The sequence below is a fragment of the Lutjanus erythropterus genome, chromosome 6 (assembly GCF_056507025.1).
Source record: "Lutjanus erythropterus isolate fLutEry1 chromosome 6, fLutEry1.hap2, whole genome shotgun sequence".
In the NCBI taxonomy this organism is placed as follows: domain Eukaryota; kingdom Metazoa; phylum Chordata; class Actinopteri; order Lutjaniformes; family Lutjanidae; genus Lutjanus; species Lutjanus erythropterus.
In genome coordinates, this window is record NC_139322.1 from 36,226,930 (window position 1) to 36,250,732 (window position 23,803).

Consider the following 23,803-nt stretch of genomic DNA (forward strand, 5'->3'; position numbering starts at 1 on the left):
AGCAACTTGATTGGATGCAGCAGGATTGGTTCAAACAAAGTGTATCTGGTGAATTAAGCATCGACTTGCTGGGAACAAATTGCGTTAACGTTAGTTGAATTAGGAAATAAAGGAAAATGAATTGATTCCTGGCACAGTGTTGCCAACTCCTCAGTGTAAGGAAAGTAGCTACTGACTGTCCTAAAAGTCTCTAGAAGTTGCTAAATGACATCATCGCCTGATTTGCATAATTGACAATTTGCATGTAAATGTAATGGACACTGTAGGAGAGACAAAAAGCGAGTAAAAAACACCCTAAATATGTTTAGAACTACAAATGAACTTTCTTCTGTTGATTCTTGGTTTGTTTTTTTAAATTTTGCTATTGAAATAGGCCACCACTTCTCAAAATAACGTCATGACTTAAATGCCTTGTCTAGACCCACTTTACATAAATCAGTTTTTTCCTGCATTGTAAAATTTTAGAACATCAAATTTAATCAAAAGACTGTTATGTGGGGTGGAATTGCTTGCATACATCCAACCCTCCTCCTTTATCCGGGCTTGGGACCGGCAAAGTGACACAAAAGAGGCACTTTGGCAGAGTTACTTAGGTTTTTATTATTTTTTTTTAAGTTTTTTATTTTATTTTATTTTATTTACTTTTTAGTTTAGCCTTTTTTTGTTTTTTGTTTAGTTTTCTTAAGTTTGGTTTAGTTTCTAACCTTATGCTCCACTTAGGAGCCTACAACAAGTCACAGTAAAACATTTTTTAGCATAACTATAACATTTTTAACAATTTGTTTGTACAGATGGTTTTAACTTGATAACATTAACAATCTAAATGGACCAAAAGGAGACAATAGAAAAACCTGTCACTGTGAGAAAATGATGGTAACTAGTCTGGCCCTAATTCAGGTTCATTGTTGTTTTTTTCAGATACCCCTCCACACACACACACACACACACACACACACACACACACACACACACACACACACACACACACAGTGCTGGCTCACAGAAAGAGTGGGTCATCTTCATTTTGATCAAGGCTTTCTATGGCAGGTTCAGCAACTGAGGGAGCTGACTTAAATGAGTAAGCAGCTGATTTATTTAATTTATTTTAGTGTGACAGTGAAGAAGCATTTACATTTACATCCTGCTCTGTAAGCCAGGGCAGGATCAGCAGCGGCTTTGCGCACGTACGATTCATTTGCAGTCTGGACGTGGAGTGGTGTGGGTCTCCTCTCTGCTCTGACTGCAGCTGGGACTGCTGCGCGAGACCACTGTGAGACTGACCGCCTGTGAGTGCTTTGGGACGGGGGAGGGGCTCACGGCAGCACCCGCTGCTCGTTGAGGACAGTAACTGCAGTCAGTAACTGAGTCTCCAAAACACCAGAAAAGTCTCCAATAACACCAGAGAAAGTCACTACATTTGTCGCTAGCTGCTTTTGACAAAAAAAGTCACTAAGAAGATTTGGAAAGTCGCCAAGTTGGCAACACTGTCCTGGCAGACTTTTTAAAGAACATTGTAAAGCTGGGCTGGCCAGTTTATTTTTGGCGTCACTGGGAAAAAGTTTTAGAACAGCCTGTGATGAGAGACTTTGTCCAATCACTGGTCGGTAAAATAGTTGATTGTTGAGTCATTCCTGAAACGGCAGTATTTGATGACCCGGAAATGAGACTCAACAATCAACTATCCTTCTCCAGAATCAGTTACTGCACCTTTAATCTTGGTGGAAGGTATCAAATAATTTCAAGTCAAAAGGCTGAAGTCCAAGTGAAGTCACTAGTCAGTGGTGTTACAGTCCAAGTCGAGTTGCAAGTCTTCTTTTGTTTTGTCAAGCTGAGTCTAAAGTCATCAAATTTGTGACTCATGTCCATACCTCTGATGCTATCACTTTGAGGTATGGACGGATGTCCTACATGATAGACTGCGCTCTCCATCACAATCATCAAAAATAAGAAAATAAGGGGACGATCATGTGGATGAGTGGATGTCCGTCCCTTCAGTAGAGTTCCACACACTTAGAAACATCTATGACAAGGTTCTTTGAAGCTTTCCTTGAGGCTCTTGGTGAAACGACACCCTGCTAAGTCATTTGATAATGCTTCTTCTATTCATTTGTCACCCATCTACCTTCCATGTCAGTGTAGAATACCTGTGGGTAAAAACACAGAGTGGTGGACGCATCATTCTGTACATGCGTCACCATTTGGTTTGGCAGCTGACTGTATTCTTGTGATTGCTGTAATAGAAACTTAAATAACCTTCTGTTATGTATTATACATCAGCGCTAGATTGTCTTTAAAAAAAAATGTTTTCATTTTACTATGACTCAGCTATGACACAGTCATGCATTTTCACTCAGTAAACATACCCTGCGGAAGCCTTGTTGTCAGCAATGACGGCAGCATCCAACTGCTATTGATTGCATCGCTGCCTGCAGTTTCATTCACAGTTCTAACCACATATCTCTGGCTCTATGTCTCAACAGGAGTGTTTTTGCTATAACAAAGTCTATAGAAATGTTCTCGAACTTTGTTCAGCCCGTACATTTATACCAAGAGGCCTCAGCCTGCTTTCTCATCTTGTATAGTTGCATCGAGACTCACACAGCCCAAACAGAGTCATTGCCAGTGGCTGATCTTGTTTCCTCAGGCAATACTTTATCTAGGTACATTGTATTATTAGATGAAGAGAGTATAGTGTTTTGTGTGGCAGTTCTATAATTTATGATGTTTGGGACTATTTAGTCCCTAAGTTTATTTAGGTGAAATGTGATATTAACTTGAAAGAAACTGTAGCCTAAAAGAATGAACCCAAGAGAAAATCTAAACATTAAGATCTCATTAAGTTTCACAACCATTGTAGGTTGAAAGGGAAGACATGCTTGAGAGGGAAGAGTGACAAGAGGTGTTTGCAACTGGCAAGCTCACCGCTAGATGCCATTAAATCTTACACAATGGTCCTTAAAATCTACAGCTAGCAGCAAATTAGTTTAGCTTAGCATAAAGACTGGAAACAGGGGAACTAAAGCAGCAAGCCTGGCTCTTTCTTAAAGTAAAAAACAAATAAAAAACTGCTTAGCATCAACTCTAAAACTCACTAATTAACACGCTGTGTCTCGTTTGTGTTGTCATAACCTTGAGGTTGCCAGGAAACCAGCAGAGAGTCCATGAAGTCTCTGTGACTGGCCAAGAAATAAACCTGCAGCCCTACACCAGTGGACCAAATATGGCCCTCTAGATAACGATGTAAATACAAGGCTTTTGCTAATCCCACTAAATATCACCTTGTGACAACAAAGAAACCATCCACTTCTGGTTGTGTAAGGACAACATATTGATGACATCTCTAGTTTTGTAGTGCAACATTTGCATAGTTACTGTTCACTAGAAGGTATAAACATAAAGTTGCCGTAGCACTTCCTGACAAAGCAGCCTTCTGACCATCCTTTTGAGGATGGAGGTCTTAGCTCTGTTTGCTAATTTGTTTAAACACTGTTAAAATCACATATATTTTCTTAAAACTAATCCACAGGTGTCCATTATGTGTTGGTGGTCACATGGTTGAACCAAATGCTTCCTTTGCTGTGGCGGTAACATTATCCCAAAATGAAAAACTGTTCCTTTAACACCTCATTTAGTCCCCAACCAAAAACTGATGAGTGCAATAATGTATCTGTTCCAATGTAAGAACTGTACAAAAGCTTCTTGATACACCACCTATTTCTACTGGAGTTCTCTAAACAGGCGAACAGCTGTGAAATGATTCGACTATAATAATAAAGATGTTGATGCCAGCCATTAACTTAACTTCATTTAGAGCAAAGCAGTGGATAAAAGTTCATATGCACTGCTCTTGTTGCCCACCTTCTTTGCATTCCAGGGCCACTCTGGACTCCAGGTTGTCCATCTGGAGCTGAAGACGCTTCAAGGTGCGGTCAGCGTCCCTGGACTTCCTCTTATAGGCAATCAGCACAGCGATGATGACCAACAGAAGCAGGCCGCCTCCCCCTCCGATGCCGATGATGGCGGGCAGTGTCAGCAGGCTGTCCGAGTAGATGTGAAGAGTCCCGGGGGAGTACTCGAACCCACCGGCGCGGATCTGAAAGCACACACAAACATTTTTTTTAATGGTGAATATAAACAGAGAAAGTTGTTTCAGCAACTCTCTCGTTTATTCATATGGTGGTTACACAGCAATCAATACGACCTCTCTCTCCTGCGGATCGCCACTGAGCAGCTGCATTATCAGAGCTGAAGGTTCAGTTCATTGCTGAAAGGCAGCTCCACCGCAGCTGTTAAGGGAGAGGAAGTTTCTACTTATTTCCTTCCCCACTACCAGATTCTCTTCAGCTGGTCTGGGAATTTGAACTATCGCCTTCCAGAGAGGCATAAAAAACCAGGCAGTGGTCACTTCTCCAGCAGCAGATGGTTTGAGAATAGACGAGGTGGTCTGAAGAGATCGAAAACTTGGTGGTCTGATGAAAGAGAAGTTGGTTGACCCAATTTCTACCACAAGGATCATTAAATTTTTATCTGCTCTGTACTCACACCAAACAGGCCAATCTTTGACAGGCTTACAGTGGAGAGGCTTACATCACCTTGACTGCTGTGAACATTTCTTGTAGGAAAGGTTTTCAATTCTTGCCTTCGGGGGAGCAGCTTCAGAGGGTTTTAGCAATGAAGATCTCAAGCGCTAACTCGCTCAGCCCTTTGAACAATTTACCTTCTTCTAAATATCTGCAGACAGATATTTAGGGTCTTATTTGGGTTTTAACAGAGATATGTGGTCGCTAATGTCCCCCTTTATCACTGTCAGCTTTAAGGAAACTGATTTAGGTCAGAAAGTGAGCGCTGTATACGTGAACTAGGTTAAAGGAGTGTGGCGGAGGTAGACACATCGACACACAAAACCCTCAAGAACACATGCAAATATACACCATTCTCATACTCTCAAACAGTATAAGCAATCAAACAAAGTAATCACCAGCATTTAAATCTCTCCCTGAGGAGTCTTGGTAATTATGGGAAGTCAAACACATGTAATGTTTTTTTTCCTCACTAAATACATTTACATAAGCGCTGTGTGTCTCAGAGAGAGAGAGAGAGAAAAAAAACTTGCAGCACTGGAATCCATCAAATCAAGCTATCCACAAGGGGGGTTGATAACCGATTAAAATGAGGTGTGATTATGCACTTTGAAGCTCTTGTAAGTGCACTTTCATGTTAACATTATCAAAGTCTGATTAAAAAGAAATAAATAAGACAGAGAAGCTGTTATCAATATCAATGTAGTCAATACCTACAAATTAAATTTGCAATAGTAAAGACAATTAGATCAGCTTGTATATGATTAAGCTGCCAATTAGCTATGTTGACATGATCAGGTTACAAAGAAGTTGGCTTGCAAAGGAGATTGGGCTAAATTAACTTGCACAAAAAAATGATTTTGAGTTTGGATTAGTTAGGCTGCAGAAAGACAGTTTCTCACCGATGGTAAGTTTAAGAGTTTAAAGCAGAGCAAATATGCCTCAATCAAAGATGGCAGCCAAATCAATCCTCTGTGTGGATCTCAGTGCCTGAGATCTGAGTTTTTATGGTTTTATGCAGGATATTTTATGTCATTTGGGCCTGAATGGGTGGTACTTCTCAGTCTGGGATCTCTGGATGTTATATTTTCAGTAGATATTATTGGATTGGTTTGGATTGTCATGTTATCACTCCACTTGCTGACTTCCAACCTATATATATAATTACATGGCTTAATAACAGACTGTTACTATGAAGAACAGACTGTTGCTATAGAAACAGTTCATAAAACCATTTTAAAATTAATATTTTGTGGCAAATTGTTGATTTTTGCAAGTAACCATGTAATAAGCAAGATTATGTACAGTGAGCAGGTTATTATTGCAGAATATATCATTCAGCTTTGTATTAGCTATAAACTATAAACAATGAGTTCAGATATCTGTTAATATGGACATTCACCGTTCACACCTGAAGCCTCTGTCAATCAACTGACCAATAAAGCAACTAATTGTTGCAATTCTAATGGAGCTACAGATGGAAATGGAACCTGCCCATTTTCATTTTTTTCGTTCTGTGTATTAAATAAAACATTTTAATGCTGTCAGTACATTAAACATAATAAATGTGAGTCAATTAAAAGTGCTATAAGAGAATATCATTACCATCAGAGGTAACAGTAGAACATCAGCATCTTAACAATGTTCCCTTCAAACAAACACTTCTCTTATTAACTTATTTTTCTGTTTGTGTGTGCATATGGATGTGTAATCATTGGATACACATCTTAGCCAGAGCTAATCTTAAATATTTTATTTTTTTGTGCACTCATGGCTGTATGCTGAAGGACCTCTGTGATTCAGAATATAGAAAAAAAAAAACTTTTAAATTATTATTTTTGTGTTTTGCACTTTTCAGGCAGTGGACCCCCATTGACTATTTTCGTTTTTTGCAAATATTGTGATTTAAAATATAAAAATAAATGCAGTTCAAGTAAAGATGTTGTGTGAGTCCATTCCACACTCCAAAACAAACTCCAACAAGCAACACAAAGGTGAGATTTATGCTTTCAAACAAGATCTTTTAGGTTTCACAAGAGACAACATTAAAGCCACAAAAACAGGACATACACAATAGTGCCAAACCGTGCCATTTGTAAAAAGAATGAATAACTAAATAAATAAATAAATGCAAGTGAATTTTCATCCAAATGTATTGTAAATTTCAACAGAATTTCAAAAAAATCTGCATAAGAAAATGAGAACGAGTGTTTGTTTCCATCCATTTCTATAACGCAATTATTTGCAGTTGGTTCATTGAGATCAGCAGTAGATGGCGTCTTTTCTCCAGGTGGCAGAAAGACAATTTCTCACTCAGGTTCATTATTTCAAGCGCACCGGACAAATCATGCTTCCTGCTGGTGGGTGGCTTAGCACAACTGTGCTCGGTTTTGTCTAATCTGTTTTTAACATGGCAGCTGGTTCACAAACTTTCTTATTTCAGGCAAGAATACGTAATGAAGTAACAGAAACTTGATTCATATTTGATCAGCACCGTCTAGTTTGAGTTTCATGAGCCTAGTACTGTGGTGCTGGACAGACTCATTTGCATTAAGTTGGGGTCAAGTCATGATTATGATGATTGATTGATTTTATTTGATAAATTATGTATGCAAATGTGCATGCAGCACTAAAAGTCATCAGGATATCGCAGTCGAGTCAGATGACTTATTTCCATTGTAGTCCATGAAGTTTATGGCTAGGAGGCAAGCAGGAAAAGGAAACGATATGTAAATGTAGCAGATATCTCATACTTTACATCAAAACACCCAAAATAAAATACATCAATATTATGTAGTCATAAAGTTAATAATAAATAAATAAAGCACACAAGTTCAGGAACTCAACATAGTGGCATAGAACTGGATGTTTCACTGTGATAACTTATTCAGCATTCATTTTTTCAGTCGTTTTTTAAATTTGTTCCGTTGCTTCAGGTTAAATACACTAGACCTCGTATTCAGGCCATGGGAATCCCAAACAAACTGAAAACATCTGGTAAAATAATTTGGATGTAAACCATGTAAAACCGTTAAACTCTACCCTCCACAGGACGCCAGCACAGCTCTTTGAAATTGTTTGGACCAACGTGCGTTTGTCGACTAAGATTAAGGACAACTTCATTTGTTTTCTGAGCTTTTTGAAGTTTATCTTTTGTTTGTTTGCCTGGTTTTTGGTTGGTTATACCATTATACCAGGTTATGCAGGTGTAATCATAGTGGCATTCCACATAATGTAGTCAGTGTCCTCACGGTTTATTTGTCAAGTTGTTTGGACATTCTTGCGAGATGCTTTGTCTACATTGGACCTTCCAAAATGACAGAGTGGCCCATTAGTCTCACCGGACATACACTGGTGCAATTTACATCTAAGATACGAAGCAGAACACTTTTCCTATAACACTGTGCCATTACAGTTGACAGAAAAGCTGGACAAGTTCCTTAATTTATGCCTTATTCCAAAACCAGTACATTTGGATTTCCCTAAATGCAAAGATAACTTACAGGTACATCACATAACCAGCTTCTTAGCTTTTGAAGCTCTTAACCAAGTCATATTTTTTTCAAGTGCTTTCCACTTACCAATAGAGATGACTGCTCACCATGTCATATCCATCGTGCAGCCAAATGTTGTGTGATCCATTGGAAATTAAAAGGGATAGGAAGTGTCTTCTACACTTCTGTGAGTACATGATACTGCATTCATGTTATAATGCTGTGACTCCTAGATACTCAAACTGTGGTGGTAAGTGGAGAATTGTCAGAATAAATGGACATGATAAAATGAACTATAATAAGTACTATACAATTTTGAATGAAAAACAAAATTGAGATCACTTAAACGTAATTTAAACAATCATCTTTGTCTTTCCTTTCTTTATTTTTGTGTTTTTATTTTTGTGTTTTTTTGTCAATATCAGTGAGGAGGTAAAGTAAAGACACTGTAAATGAATGCTTCAAAAAGACTGAAGTCGTGGCTCCAAATGGGAACCAAGAGATGTTCCACATTTTAACATATTTTAATTTGTGTCTTTAAGCTGCTTTAATAAAAAAATATATATTTATAGTGGTTTTAATGATGTGAAAGGAGTCAGTCACAGAGAATTATAATGCAGCTCTACTACAGTTCACTTTGCTTTGACAGCTGAAACTTTAGTTTTCAGGTTCACTCTCGTGGCTCTCTTCACTATTTTCCACCAGCAGCAGGAAACTGCCCTGCACCAGATGATAGACAAAGTCAGCAACTAGCTGGTGAAAACAGTGAAGAATTTATCAGCTAAAGAGACAGATATTTCACTCAGGGAACTCGGACAGAGCTATAAATAGAGTGACTTACTGTACTTTTGTAATGCGACCACATGTGATAATATGCAAACAGTGGATTTTTGTTGTGGTGCCCACAAGTGGCCAAAAAGAGATCTATATAGACTTTTGTTGATCATCCTGAAAGGAACAGTTCTGTTTCTTTTGAAGTGGTAACCATAGTCAATGTATTACAATGTACAAATGTTAACAGGGTGAGCAACATAATATATTTTAGCTACCTCAAAAAGGCCCACCTAAAAAAATCAATATCAGTTAAGTGTATGCTAAATGTAGAATATTTTCATCAATTTAGCTTGCTGTCTGACAGCCTTTTCTGACAGGATATAAGCTAAATATTGTTCTCATCAAAGCAACAAAACTCCATTTGTAAAAACAGTAATTTTAACCTCGCAGAACACAAGAGTTGCTGGTCTACCACTGCCTCCACCAGCTAGATAGTTTGTGTTATTGTATGAGTTCTGTGAATGTGAACTTTTTAAGACACTGAAGTCACGCAATAAGACAAACAAACGATCCAACTGAAAGCAGCAGTAGACCAGCAACTCCAGTGTTCTGTGAGGTAAAATGACCTTTTTTTGCCAAAGGACTCTGGTGACTTTGGAGAGAGCGAGATTTAGTTATTATAACTGCAATTTCCTGTTGGAAAAGGCTGTCTGATGGCAAGTTCAAGCAATAAAAAAATATTCTAAATATAGAATACACTTAAACTGATTTTGGTCATTTTAGATGGGCTGTTTTTTGTGTGGCTCAAATAAGTTTTTCTGCAGACCCTGTCCACAGCAGTACATTACTCAGCTTCCTATACTGGTGCTGCTTCTCCAAACTGTGGACACGCCAACCAAAATCTAATACATTGTTTATGGATAAGCACCTAACACAACTCCAGCTTTCTGTATGTTCTCACTCCAGTTATTAGTTAAGGACTGGGTTATTTTTTTTAATAGAATAAGATAGTTTGCCTGGATCACTCCAAAATCATTGCTCATATATTGGATACTGGATATACAGCAGACCTTGGGTGCAAAATATATCAATACGAAATTATGCTAAATTGTGAAATTTGCATATATTGGGTTGCTTTGTTTCCCCTGATGCTGTCGGTTGGTAATTATAATCTAATCTGAGGTCACTTGTGTAACAGATACAATTACCCAGGAGGAAACAAATCCTCAGATGACATGAGCACAGAATAAGTTTAAGGAATATTAAGACGGAAACGCATTTTCTAGGCATTTTTCTATTTTTATTCTCCTGACAGGCTGAAGGACTGATGGAGGAACTTAAAAAGCTGAAGGCCAAAACAACAAACAAGTTTCTTCGAAAACTCAAGGGAGGCGCACAGCTGCCAACACACAGCTGAGCATCTGAAGGGACACACAAAGACACAGTGACACACGTACAACAGCTCTTTCTCTACACCCACACACAAAAAACGCACACACAAGCCAAGTGTGTCTGGACACCCATTGGGGTCCCCTGTATGTAGGTCATTCTACATGGGGAATATTATTGTGCTACAGCTGTGTCCTTCTCTGCAGCTCCGTGTGCGACACGCAAAGACGTGTGCACAAATAAAAACATGAACGCTCACACACACACGAGAAACGCAGTGCATGTTCTAACACACACACACACACACACACACACACACACACACACACACACACACATAGCAGAAGAGATAGGAACAGACAGCTCTATTTTTTCTTCGGCTATTGTCAGACGAAGGACTAACTCCACCACCCCCGCTAACACATCGCATCGCTCCGATATTCAACATGACATTTCGTTCAAAAAAAAAAAAAAAAAAAAAGGAAAAGAAAAAAAAGGAAACGAGGGTTCCACCTTGGAACTGGCTGGTTGCGTTGAGAGCTATCATATTGAATTACATGGACGCGCTGTCAGTGGCTTTCTAGGTATATTGGCTGTTGCTAGCGGGGAGTAAATGTCATAAAGATACAGTGAAATGACTGTGAAAGGACATTGGTGACAAGTTTAAAAGGGGCAGGAGGTGGAGGAAGAGTTTGAGTGGGTGTACTGGCGGGATATTCAGAGACAAACATCCAAATATATTTGGAGAGAGTGTCGCGTTGCCGCCTGGCTGAGGTTTGACCTTCCTCAATGCAGATGCTCCGGGAGCTGCGCGGTGATTTTGAAAGTCTGCTACAGTCAGAGTGAATCAGGGATTTCACTCTGCAGTCTGATGACAGCTCAACACTCTGGATAAGCAACGCTGAACGGCAGCAGCGGGACGCACTCATAAGCCTGTTTTCTTTTTTCCTGCGCCATTTTCTGCTGTGTTGTGACTTTTTCTCCCTAAATACATTTATATAAGTCTCAGAGAGAAAAAAGTAATGCAATCAAATAAATTTATCCACAAGGGAGACCAATAACCAGTTAAAATAAGATGTGAAAAGGTCAACAAAACAGAGAAGCTATTCTATCAATATCAGTGTAGTCAATATTTACAAATTAAATTTGACCAGCTGTTTAAGATTAAGCAGCAAATTAACTTGGACAAAAAATCTGAGTTGGCATTAGTTAGCTTGCAGAAAGATAGTTTCTCACAATAGATGTTAATTTCAAGTGTTTGAAAGTGAATCTGTAGATAACAATAGCTGTGTTTCCATCCAAACCTATCACAAAGTTTAACCAAATTAAAAAAAATCCGTAAAAGAAAAGTGAATAAATGCTTGTTTTGATCAGTGCAGTTATTTGCAGTGGAAAAGACATTTATAGTGATTTGTACTAGAGATGTTCTTGGCAAATACTTTCCTGTCAGTTAAATGCAAAATTTAATTTAGACTAGTCGACTTGTCTAACAGTGTGTAAAAGTGGTAAAAGTTGAGCACAGTTTATTAATTGTAACTGTGTGTATTAAGAGCCATTTGAAGTGGTTAATCACAGTCGACAATCGCCAAATCATATTTTTAAATGCTGCTGAATTGCGTGCCACTTTGCACTGTGCAATAAAAACAATACACATTAAAATACAAAACATGACAACAACTCACTAAATGCTTCACCTTTTCAGACCAAAGAGGTTGACCGACGGGTAAATGACTCAGAGCTGATGTTAGCTGCCAGCCTGCTACACAGTGTGGCTAACTTTAGCAGTGCTAACAGCAGCTACTCTGCTTGCAGGTTAACGTCCGTGTCTGTGTTGAATGTGGTCACATGTTGCTCCAGCTGAGTGTTTATACAGTATGTCAGTTTATTCTGTCACAGTCTACATTCACTGTTATTTCCATGTTTGAGATTACAACACTGCCAAAACCGTGCTGGTTTTATGAGCTGTCATCTGTCCATCTTTGCTAATAAAAATGTCCGAGGTTGCCTGGGCCATCGGAGCATACGTGCTTAGTATTTCTGGTGCTGTCTAGCAAGGGTGATGATGTTTAATTGTGTAGTCGACTAATTGCACACATCCCCAGATTAAGCAAATATTTAGCTGTGTGGACATGATTAGATTTCAAAGACAGTGAATTACAAAGGAGATTGAACTAAATTAACTTTTACAAAAATCTGAGTATTAATAGTAGGATTAATAAGGTTGCAGAGAGAAAAAACGCAAAAGAAAATGCGAGTGAATGCTTGTTTCCATCCACTTCAGTAATGCAGTTATTTGCAGTTGGCTTATTGAGATAAACAGTAGGTGGCGCCAGTTTTCTAGTCGGAAAACTATTATACCATTGCAGAAGAAGAGGCGCAAAACACGTAATTAAACTCAATTAAAAGAGCGCCAGTCAAGCCTTGAAACTCAACTGGTGAAAAACAATGTAAAAAATGATGGAAATATGACATGTCTGTTAGTTTCATTTATTACTATAAGGAAGGTTACAACAAATCTGTGTGGAGTGATCAGGGGTGTGTTGGGAGTGTTGCGTCACCGCCTGGCTGAGGTTTGACCTCACCCAATGCAGATGCTCCAGGAGCTGTGCAGTGATTCTGAAAGTCTTCTCCAGTCAGAACGAATCAGGGATTTCAGTCTACAGTCTGCTGACAGCTCAACACTCTGGACATGTAAAGCTGAACAGCTGCAGCGGGACCCACTTGTAAGCCCATTCTTTGACTTTTCCCTGCCCTATTTCCTGCTGTATTATGATTTCAGAAAATATGAAACACTACAAACGAAAGTGACATCAACAGCATTCACACGGCGGGTGGTGATAAAGGAGAAAAAAAAAAAGTAGTTGCAGCTTGTGATACTTCACACAGCAAACGGGAACTCAACGGTGATGTGGCAGTGACTTTCAAAAAATGCAACTTTAGCTTGGATTTGCTGAGAGTTGGAAAAAAAAATTTGCACATCAGAAAGGTTTATACAGTGAACGAGGTTCCCGGATTAGAGCTTAGAGACGAGCTTAGTGTCTGCATATCAGCCGCATCCTGGGGAAACAATTCTGTTCTTAATACCACCTTTTATGTTTCTGCATAACTGGAGGACACAGCCCCACTGTTGACAGTGCCTTGTCATGGACATAAACTGTAGCAAAAGTGGATACTCATATGCTTCTCTTATCTCTCACTACATATATGTCATACATAATTTAGCTCTCTCTCTGCTCACGTTCAGCTCTAGTTTAGTTAGAATTTTTCTGTGGATCAGGTATCCTATTATTACCCTGCTAATTTGTTTTGATAACTAAATATATAACAGCTAACAGTACTTTTAAAAAAAAGGGAAAAAAGTCCACTTGCCGTGATAGCGCAGGCAAAACGGCAGGTTTACTACAAAAAAAGAAGACACAATGTGCAGCTATCACCACTCCTGGATCAGGCCGGCAAACTTGAGTGAGATGAAAAAAGGTGATGGAAACCGAGCCCCTGCAGGAGGAAAGGGCATGCTGGGGGGGCAATTTTAACACATAAAAGAATAATTCTGGCGCGCTCTGAGGTGTAAATGGAGGAAAATAAATATGTTTTCTGCTATGGGTGTCTTGCAAAGGGTTCAAACACATCTTGACAGTGGCGCGGTCCCTGCCAACCCACACCCCGTTGTGCACGCACAGAGGCAGCATTATGTTCTAATGCACAGTGTTCAGTGCTGAGTGCTGTCAGTCAATAGACAGAAAATTAAGCAAAAACAATTATGTTAAATAATTCATTGTTATTAAAAATGGAATATCACTGGATTTGGGTGTCTGAAGATGTCAGCGCTGGCACCAGGAAATTGAAAAGGGGAATTTTCTCTTATTAACTGACACTTCATTGGCTACACAGTAAATGACAAAATAATCAACAGGTTAATTGAGAATCTAAAAAAAATTTATTTGAAGCTTTAATCATTCATGTCTTTTGGCCTGTATAAAGGTATCGAGTGCTTGTTGTGGCTGCTTAGTCATGTGTCCCTTTCAGCTCTCCTTCACTAGACTGGCTGTCAGTGAAACTCCACTGATTCTGTTGCATCGTGCCGCGTGACTTTAATGGATTTTTCATGGATGCACCATATGGATTGAAGTTGTTTTCCAGGTACAGGAGCACGTATGAGTCGAGCAAATATGATTGAATCTGCTGCTTTTCTGTAGACTTTACTTGAGTGAGGGAATTCACATAGAAACAGTAGATGCAGGTCTGCATCACAAATATGTGCTCAAGCGGGGTCCGCGTCAAGAGCTCCACATGAGCATCAGTGACTGTGAGGTGAAAGAATTGATCATTATCTCATTAGCTCACGTTCGCTTCTGCAATTGCAGTGAATAGACTCAGGACCTGCTGCTAGTCTCCTAAAAGCAGTAGGAGCAGGGGTGGGAGACGTGGCACAGATAGAGGAAGAGGAAGTTACTTAAAGTGGCTGTCTCTTTTTTGAACTGTCTCTGGGTTTGTTTCAAGGAACCTGTTTCATCTAGTGTGGACGGTCTTGATAGAACATGCCTGAAGATACACTGAGTATATTCTGGTCTTTGTCACGGCATGCTGTACAGCAGTCCCAGAACAATGATAAATGTGGCAGAGTTCAAGATTTAATCAAAGGTGCAGATCTCACGACAATTTAGTGGTGAAATTCACCCCTGAACTTATGCACTCGGAGAGTCTGGAGGGCGGTCTTTTAAGCGGGTATACTGTGGAACCAAACACTAAAAGCAGGCGGTTTATGGTTGTGCCGCATTTTTTCACAGTAAAACCTTTAGTAGCACCATCACAAAGACTCTTGTCTGATTCACTTTGATCTGCAGTCAAAATCATCATCATTAACCGAACTATGATGAACTGTTTGCCACATATGTACATGTGTACCAACTGGCTCAGCACTACAGCCGTTTCACCAGATGAAAATGATGTATGAGGTTCGTACCACTTAGCAAGATACATAAACACAATCTTCAAAAAGAGTTGTGTGATTTCAAAACACGTCCCCTCTGCCCCTTTGATGATCGTAGCGTCGTGACAGATTGGCTTGCGGATTTACTGAATTTCTGGCTCCATTGTATTTTTGTACTATTAAATGTCTACACATCAAAGCAGAAGCTAATAAAAATACATGAAAAACGGAGACGGCACTGAGGGACTTAAAACTTCTAAAATCTAAAACCAGCAGCACCTGCAGCAAAGAAGTGCTGACGCCTGCACAGCTGTTGCTGTGGATACGCTTCAGCGGACAGAAAGGAACATGGTCTTCAATCTGCAGACATGTCTGGAGGTTCACTGTGGTCATGTTGAGCGTATTATGTGAACAAGTGAATGATTTTCCTGCGACTTGCAGCCTTTCAAACATTTAATAGATTTAGCAGAACACTGACAGCACTGAAATGCTGCAAAATCTGCAGATCTGTCTTTATATTTTGGTTGTATGTGTCTTAAACATGGCATTTCTCATGGTTCTGCTTCTTGTGACAAAACTAAATTTTCACTGCAGGCTAGCTGAAGGCCAGTGAAGATCAACATGTTAATTAAGCGTTACATATTTAACAGCAGCCTTGGTGTGCAAGCTCAATGGAGCGTATCCTGCATCTGTCAGAGGAAATTGTTCAGAAAAGATACGAGGGGTTATTCACATAACTCAACAACAAGGTTAGACTGACATTATGGACTGAGACTGTTAGACTGGAATGTTTTCATATTCATAAAAATGAATCACTAGGTCAGTGTAGATATACCAAGTAGAACAGGTGGTGTTTTGTGTCCTTTTATAAATTGTTTTTTGAATAAATCCTGAAAAGTGACCCAGTTATTTAATGAATAAGAAAGATAAGAAGTAAAAAATGAAATTAAGAAAGAAGTCGACCATGAAGGTCTTTATATCGAGCGGGTTTCCTTTCAGAAAATCGATCCAGCACGAAATGGGTCAGACAAGTTGCAACATTTTAGAAAGTCAAAGTCACGACGGATCAGAAACGCCACAGAGATGCAGAGACAGAGGACACAGAGTCGTGATCTTTACCGTGACTTTGTGTTGTCCGGTGAGGTTGGGCCATTCGCACAGCAGCTGGCTCTCAGACAGGGTGAGGACGCAGGGAGTTTCTCCAATCAGCACCGTGTAGTTGAGGCGACTGTTGCCCGGAGCTGCTGGGATCAGATTACGACCCTGGGCACAGACAACAGAGAGACGTGTGGTGAGGAGAGGCATTCAGCACATTTATACACTCTTCATTTTCTATTCGGATATTTCTAGGACATGATTTAATTGCAGGAAATATGGTTATTAAATCTTTTATGTAACTAAAAAGTGGGTAAGATAGCGTCAAACACCTTTTCTTGCAAGTGTGCTTGTTCAAAATACTCCAGCTCTGTTTACACCTGGTATTAACATGTGTCTTGGGTGATCTGATCACAAGAGAACAGCTCTAAGTACAGGTGTAAATGCACCAAAGATGCACTGAGATCACACTGAGATCCAGCCTCTCAGACCACATTCGGAGGTGGTCTGGGCTGCAGGTGACCATATTCTTTTAGCAGTGTGTATGCCACATGTCCTAGACCACACCTGACCACGCCTACTCAACTGACGTCCTGTAAGTACATCATTTGGTCCACTGTAATGGACATTCTCTCTAACCAGTCAGGGTAACCAGCAGATGTTTGTTTCTGTTTCAACCAAGTTATTGACTGAGGAGAAACAGAATTTTTTGTATTCGTTAATGCCTTCTTGCAAATTTGGAATTGAATGCAATAGATGAAGTTGTTTCTTTCCTTGTACTAAATATTGTTGTTGTCGTGTACATTAAGATATTTTACTATTTGTGTGAAAAAAAAGTTAGTCCCTGATATGTTTATATGCATATAGAGCATAGAGCATAGCAAAATATAAATATGACATGGTATGGTTATATTAGACTAGATATCGTCTTCCTAGTTTAAAGGTTGCATTACAGTGAAGGGATGTCATTTTCTGACCTTACCAGACTGTTTAACTGTTCTATTATTTGTCTTTATCCATGCTAAATATTAATATTGAGGTATTTGTTGAAGGATATTGTGATATTTCATTCTCTCCAAATTGCACAGCTCTAATATAGCAGGAATTGAGATCCATTCTCACACGGTCACTAGAGATTCAGGCGGAGACGCTCTGGGCCAGGTGTGAAGTGACGCACTTAGAGCACTTGTGATTGGACCGCCCAAAACGCATGTTGATGCCAGGTGTAAACAGGCTCTGATGATGTGGTTCTTTGATAAAAAAAAAAAAATCACACTTAATTTTGTAAAGAAATGTGGAGAAATTAGTCACTTTCATTACAATTGCTCATTTAGAAACCCGCTTAAAAGACTGGTAATGCTGGGTATTTTCCTCATTGTCAAGAAACCCCACTGGGGTCAAAAGTATGTTGCTTTTTAAGAGTCTCAGCAACCTCTTAACACAGCTGGGCACTTTGGTGTTCAGCAAACCTTACTTAAAAAAAAAGACTAAAAAGTGCATTTGTTAGGCTTTTTTTTTTTTCCATCGCAACTCTTGTTTATGACAGCAGGAAGAAGAATGCCCATGTTCATCATAATGAAGGAACATGTCACCCAGTGCAACAGTGTGGCTCACTGATATGATTTTAATCATTTTTGGACAACAATGGAGCTCAGTGACACACAGGAAGAAGATGTATGAGGCTTTGATGTCAATATCAGCTAATAAGACCAAATCATCGTTGGTTTTGTGCTTTCCATGGGATTTTTGTAGACAAAATCAAATCAATCACCCTTTAGAAAATAGTAAATATACTGTATAATGTCTATGTCCCTTAGAAATATTTGATATTTTTTACACTTCTGCTTAGTTATGTGAAAGAATACAAGAGAAATTTATCAGAAAGATGTTAAATATTAAAAGTAATATTTTATGACTGCATATACATACACATCAAGACAGTATATTTCACTTAGTGCACACGTACAATAAAATGCGTATATTCTGATTATTTTAAATACCAGAAAATAAATATGAAATATAAATAACAGAAAATCTAAAACAGGCCTAATAATAAAAAAACAACAACAACAGGTTTAATAATAGACAATATAACCTGGGGCTTGAATGCAATAAACCAATAAAACTGTTTGTGGAGAGGAAAGAGTTTGTGTAGAAAAGTAATGACTGTTAAAAGTCTTAACATAAAATACATGCAGCCTCTAACAGAAATGAATAAATATATATATATTTTTAATTTGAGAACCAATGATTTAACAGAAAAGTTCACCCAAAATCTAAAATGCATATTTTTCCCCTGGCCTATAGTACTGTTTATCCATCTAGATGGATGGACTAAATTCAAATACACTTGAAAAAATCATGACCTGGTTACTGAGGATCCACCTTGACCTCATGGTGAGCATTTTCATGCAGGAACTACTTACTTTCTATTAGAAAAAAAGTAGTGCCAGTGGATTCTAAAGTAGTCCCTGCATGAAACTGTTCACATAAATGTCTGTGGATTATCTTCAATAACAAGGTCATGATTTCTGGAAAGAGACACTGGAGTTGAGTTTTTATACGTATAATATAAATAATATATGTTTTTTGGTGCTTTGAGCACCAAAAAACATATATCATTTAGTCCTCTTATATTGGAGAGAAGACAGACATGTGTACAACTTTGCAACTCACACCAAACAAATCAAGATGGATAAATAGCACGACAGGCCAGAGGAAAAATATGTCCCTTTAAGCAAAAACTGTTCGTGTGAATTGTTTGCTTTCAACTGTTGAATTGCTGATCAACTGTTCTTGTTCATATGCTTGTGGTTTTAGATATGAATTGTGTCTTTCTGGGATGGAATATTTACATTTTCTGCCCTATACTGAAATAATTCTGATAAGTCAAGCCAAAAATTTGGAGAAAAGTAATATGACAGGAGGATGAAAAGGAGGAAAAGGAAGGTAGAAAATGCATACTGTGAACACTGTTTTGATTCCACACATTAAGTCTGTACTGCAGGTGTGTAAATTTGAACATTTGTCAATTTCACTTTTTTCATTTCAATATCAAGTCCACTCATTCCAATTTGCCACACACTTTGTCTGTGATGGAAGAAGGGCTGTTAGGGCACAAGGTAACATCAGGAAAACAAAAAGCAACAGGAGGAAAAGATGAATACAAAGAAAACAAGACAGATAGGAAACGTGGCAGGGAAACATCAGGAGAGCGGGTTGCAGAGAGCAGAGAGAGTGGAGAAAAGATTATGAGAGGGGTGGAAAAAGATGAAAGGGATACACTCTAAAGTGAGAAAGAAAAAAAAGGGATTGAGCTGAAAACAGAGCCGGCAAGATAGACAGAGCGGAGGGAGAGAGGGAGAGGAGATAGCTGCCGCGTCTCCCGCTGGCTTAGCAGTGGGACGCAGAGACAGACTCCGTTTTCCAATCCCATCGTCTCTGCAGGCCGCCACCCAGCCCCGCTCTGCAACCCTGTAAACATGCATCCCATTCCATCTCGCGAACGCACACACACACACACACACATGCAGAGATCAAGCCACACACACGCACTCAAGTCGAAGCCACACGTGGAGCTGTTGCCACACATACACACTCCAGGCAAGAAGCATCATGCAGGGACACGATCTCACAAAACACACACACACACACACGGGAAGGCACTCACGAAACACCGAGACCAGATAAATGTTTTTTCTCCCGCTAACACACCTCAGTAGAAACACACCCGACACTTCAGATGAGAAATTAATTGCGTGGCGAGCGCAGTGCACGCAACTCGGAGAAAAAAATGCAACCCCCGCATCCCACCCCACCCTGCCAAATTGCATTTTTTTTTGTCCATCTCATCAGCGCTTCCAATGGGTAGGCAGCTCCACCGACAAGCCAAGCAGGAGATTTGGCAATTACTGAGAGGCTCTTTGCTAATAAATTATCATTTAAGAAATAAATTACGATGGTTACGCTGCTTTCAGTCTCTTCATGGAAATAAACAGCGTAGCACACTCTCTCTGTGATAACATAAGAGATAGTCAGGGTGAATTCTGGCAGAAGATAAAAGCAACGAACACTGGATTCAATGCAAATCCAACATGTCAATGTGACACTGATCTGAAAGAAATGAATATTATATCATCTCTTTATGGTGCAAAGTATACACTCTCATGAAAGATGAAGTAAACCATTTGGTAAGACTTTATTTGAAGGGGTGTCCATAAGACTGTTATTACAGTTTCATAACCATGTCATGACCACTGTCATTAACACTACAGAGTCCGACTGTTGTAATTACAGTCAATTATGTCATCTTTAATATTAAGAAGACATTACTTCAGATGTCTGTTGTAATGATAACTTGACATTAACCAAGACAAAAATCTCTTCATTATAACAACTTGACATTAACTGACTGAATGTCGTTGTTATTACAAATTGACATTAATCAAGCCATGAATGTCTTTGTTATTGCAACTTAGCACTGACCAACATAACATAAGTTATCTCATTTTGGTGCGCAGCTGGCATTGTTTGAGATGTTTTTGTTATGACAACTTGACTGTACTCAAGCCAATAATATCTTGATATTAACCAAGAGAACATGACCTATCAGTGTTTTTGTTATGACAACTTAACATAATCAACCTTAAAGAAACTCTGTAACTGTATGTTTTTACATCACATTATACTGTCACATGTGGTTGGTTTGACAGTGGCCATGGCCATGAATATTTTCCTCGCTATCAGGTGATGCATTTTGGACTTGTCATAGATACCATTAAGTTTTATTACACGGCCAAATGCTTTGGTAACAGTGTAATGAATCATTTCCTGGAGTTCAAATAAAGCAGTACCATTTGGATTTGCCATAAAGTTGTCATAAAATGTTTTAAGATCAGTTTGACAACAGAGTACAATACCAGTGAGATACAGCGTACAGAGTTACCTGATGGACAGATAGCGGTTAGCTAATAGGCCTGTTGCTAAAGTAGGCTAACCGCTGTCTGCTGTTATCTGTAGCTGGTGTTAACTAGTAACTGATAAGTAAATTATTACCAGCCATTTTACATCTTTACACTGTACAGCCCACAAAGTGTCTGCACAGTGTAGTGAAGCTGTAGGTATAAGATTAGTATGGCAGGATTTATTTCATTTAATAAGACATGAAAGTGCCTTTTCCTGCAATATAGCCTTCAATCATAATCAATAAAACTGCTCTTTCACTATAAAGCACAGTCTATATTGCACTGTAACATTTAAAAATATTAGTTTTTCATTGTGGTTTGTACTTTCAGCACTGAGTGACAGACAAAAGGCAACCAAATGGTAACCATTTACTGCCATTAGACACGAGGTACATTAACTGATCAGCCACTGTCAGTAATCAATACATGCATTATTAAACCATTAATGAAACCAGTCACTAACAGCAGTCAGTGTCAGACAACCTTACTATACTCTAGCCCTTACCTACTATTTCGTTAATATAATATAATATAATATAATATAATATAATATAATATAATATAATATAATATAATACAATAAAATATAATATAATATAATATAATATAATATAATATAATATAATATAATATAATATAATATAACTCCCTGCACTCTGTAGGTAAAACATTACATCAAACTCCCTTTAAAAAATATGATGTATTAAAAATCCCTCAAAATCCCCACATCCCTAAACTCTAGAATCACAAGATAACAGCCATCACTTATTCTCACTCTTGGATTTTGTCATTTTGCGACAAAGATTTTGCCTTGGCCTTGCTCAAATATTTAAAGGAGAAATATAAGTCCCTAGCCTTCAAGAATGATTGCTACAGTCCAAATAACAAGTGAGCTCTTTTCCCCCTGTCCTGAAAACAACCAATCCAAAATTCACGCTGGAGCTGGAGTTCAGTAACTGTCTGCCAATCTCCATTAACTTTTTTCTCAATTTAACTGTTATAAACATCTATGCCTTCAAAGAGATTATTAATGATGTCTTACAACTCATGAACAAACACTGACTCTTTTGACGAAGATTCGGCAATTAATTTTATCTCTAAACATTTTATTTCATTTTTTACAGGAATAGAAATTTCAAAGGAGAACATGCTGGCTGTAGCGCTGTTGTCAGAGAAGCCAGTATTTCAATTTGGACATATGCTTATTTTATGAATTAGTACAATAAATATACTACAATTTTACTTTAAAAATAACAAAGTTGTACAATCGAAAAGAGGGGATACAAAAATATGTGTTTGTTCCTCCAGATCTCATAGTGTGTATGCAGCTGCTCAATTCGTTCCATTGCACAGGAGCCTGTTTACCTTCTTAAGTTATTTCCAGTCATTGATCCGCTGGCTGTTTCGGTTACTTTGTCATCAGTAATGGCGCATATATATTCCCTCCAAAACAGCCACTCTAATTCCTCTCCAATCACTCTTTGACTAAACATTTCAGGTGAGCTGTGTGAGATAACACTCTGACACACACACACAACTCAGAAATTGCCAATTAATTTCATATACTTATGTCCAATCACTGTTAATGAAAATGAAAACCAATATAATCCAAGTCTCCTGGACCGTGGGCCCGTGTGCTTCCACACTGGCCCTTCCAGCACTAGAAATTAATTACACAAATTGAAAGGACTGTTATTTAAGAGGGCTCGAGGCTGCAGAGGAGGATGGCAGTCAGAGAAGTTGCTGTTAGTTACTGAAGGACAGATATTGGCCTTGGAAGGTGCGGATGTTTGCTTTCAGCTTTCAATTATGAATTTGTGAGATTTTTTTCCTCCCTCTCTGCGAGACCTTGAAAACACATTTGCGAGATTTTTTTTTCTTTCTTGTGTTCAAAAAAAAAAAAAAAAACAGATGTCAGTGAATGTGTGTGTCAGTGTATGTAGGCTTTGCCATTATTAATACAAGATAGGTTCAATATGTTTGAGACTCTCATAGTCAACCTGAAAGTAGAGAAACCTTGGGAGAAAAACATCTACCACTAGCTGAGACCCGGGTTCAGATAAAATATTTACAATGTGTGTACAAGTGTACACACTGAATTTTAACACACTGTTTTTGTATGGCTGCTCAACAGCAATATTCTGTTAAAAATCAATGATGGTGTAAAAAAAAATCCACCAAAACACAGTGGTCTATAGGATCTAGTATCTTAACAATATTATTGTTGGTTAAATCTATCTTTGGCTCTGTTTGCAGTGAAAGAGCAACATCCTCTTCCAGTTTTGCACTGCAAAGCAATCTTCCTTTACATTAAGGAAGAGACCGTTACTTAAAGATGCAAACATTAGTCTGCTAGCTAGCTTACTGCATCCAGAGGTAATCCCAACATAACTTTCCAGAGCAAAAGAGCACAGCATTAGGTTGTGGGACAAAAGGATATATAAATCATTCACCCTACTGTCTGGAAACCTAAGTCTGGATGCTATCAGAGTTATGTTAGCCACTGTTAGCTTCTCTGTCCTGATTTTTACAGGCATAACATCATGTAGGTCGCCATCACATGAACATTTAACATGA

General features: G+C 38.6%; 1 protein-coding gene across 1 annotated transcript in view; it reads right to left on the reverse strand.

Moving 5' to 3' along the window:
- LOC146325665 (plexin-A1-like) overlaps positions 1-23,803 on the reverse strand; it is a 401,996-nt gene that overhangs the window by 48,563 nt on the left and 329,630 nt on the right. The window contains exons 19-20 of the mRNA XM_084721796.1: positions 16,287-16,430; positions 3,859-4,093 (exon numbers count right to left, since the gene is read on the reverse strand). Coding sequence (XP_084577922.1) covers positions 3,859-4,093; positions 16,287-16,430 — 379 coding nt within the window. The remainder of the gene's footprint in view (positions 1-3,858; positions 4,094-16,286; positions 16,431-23,803) is intronic.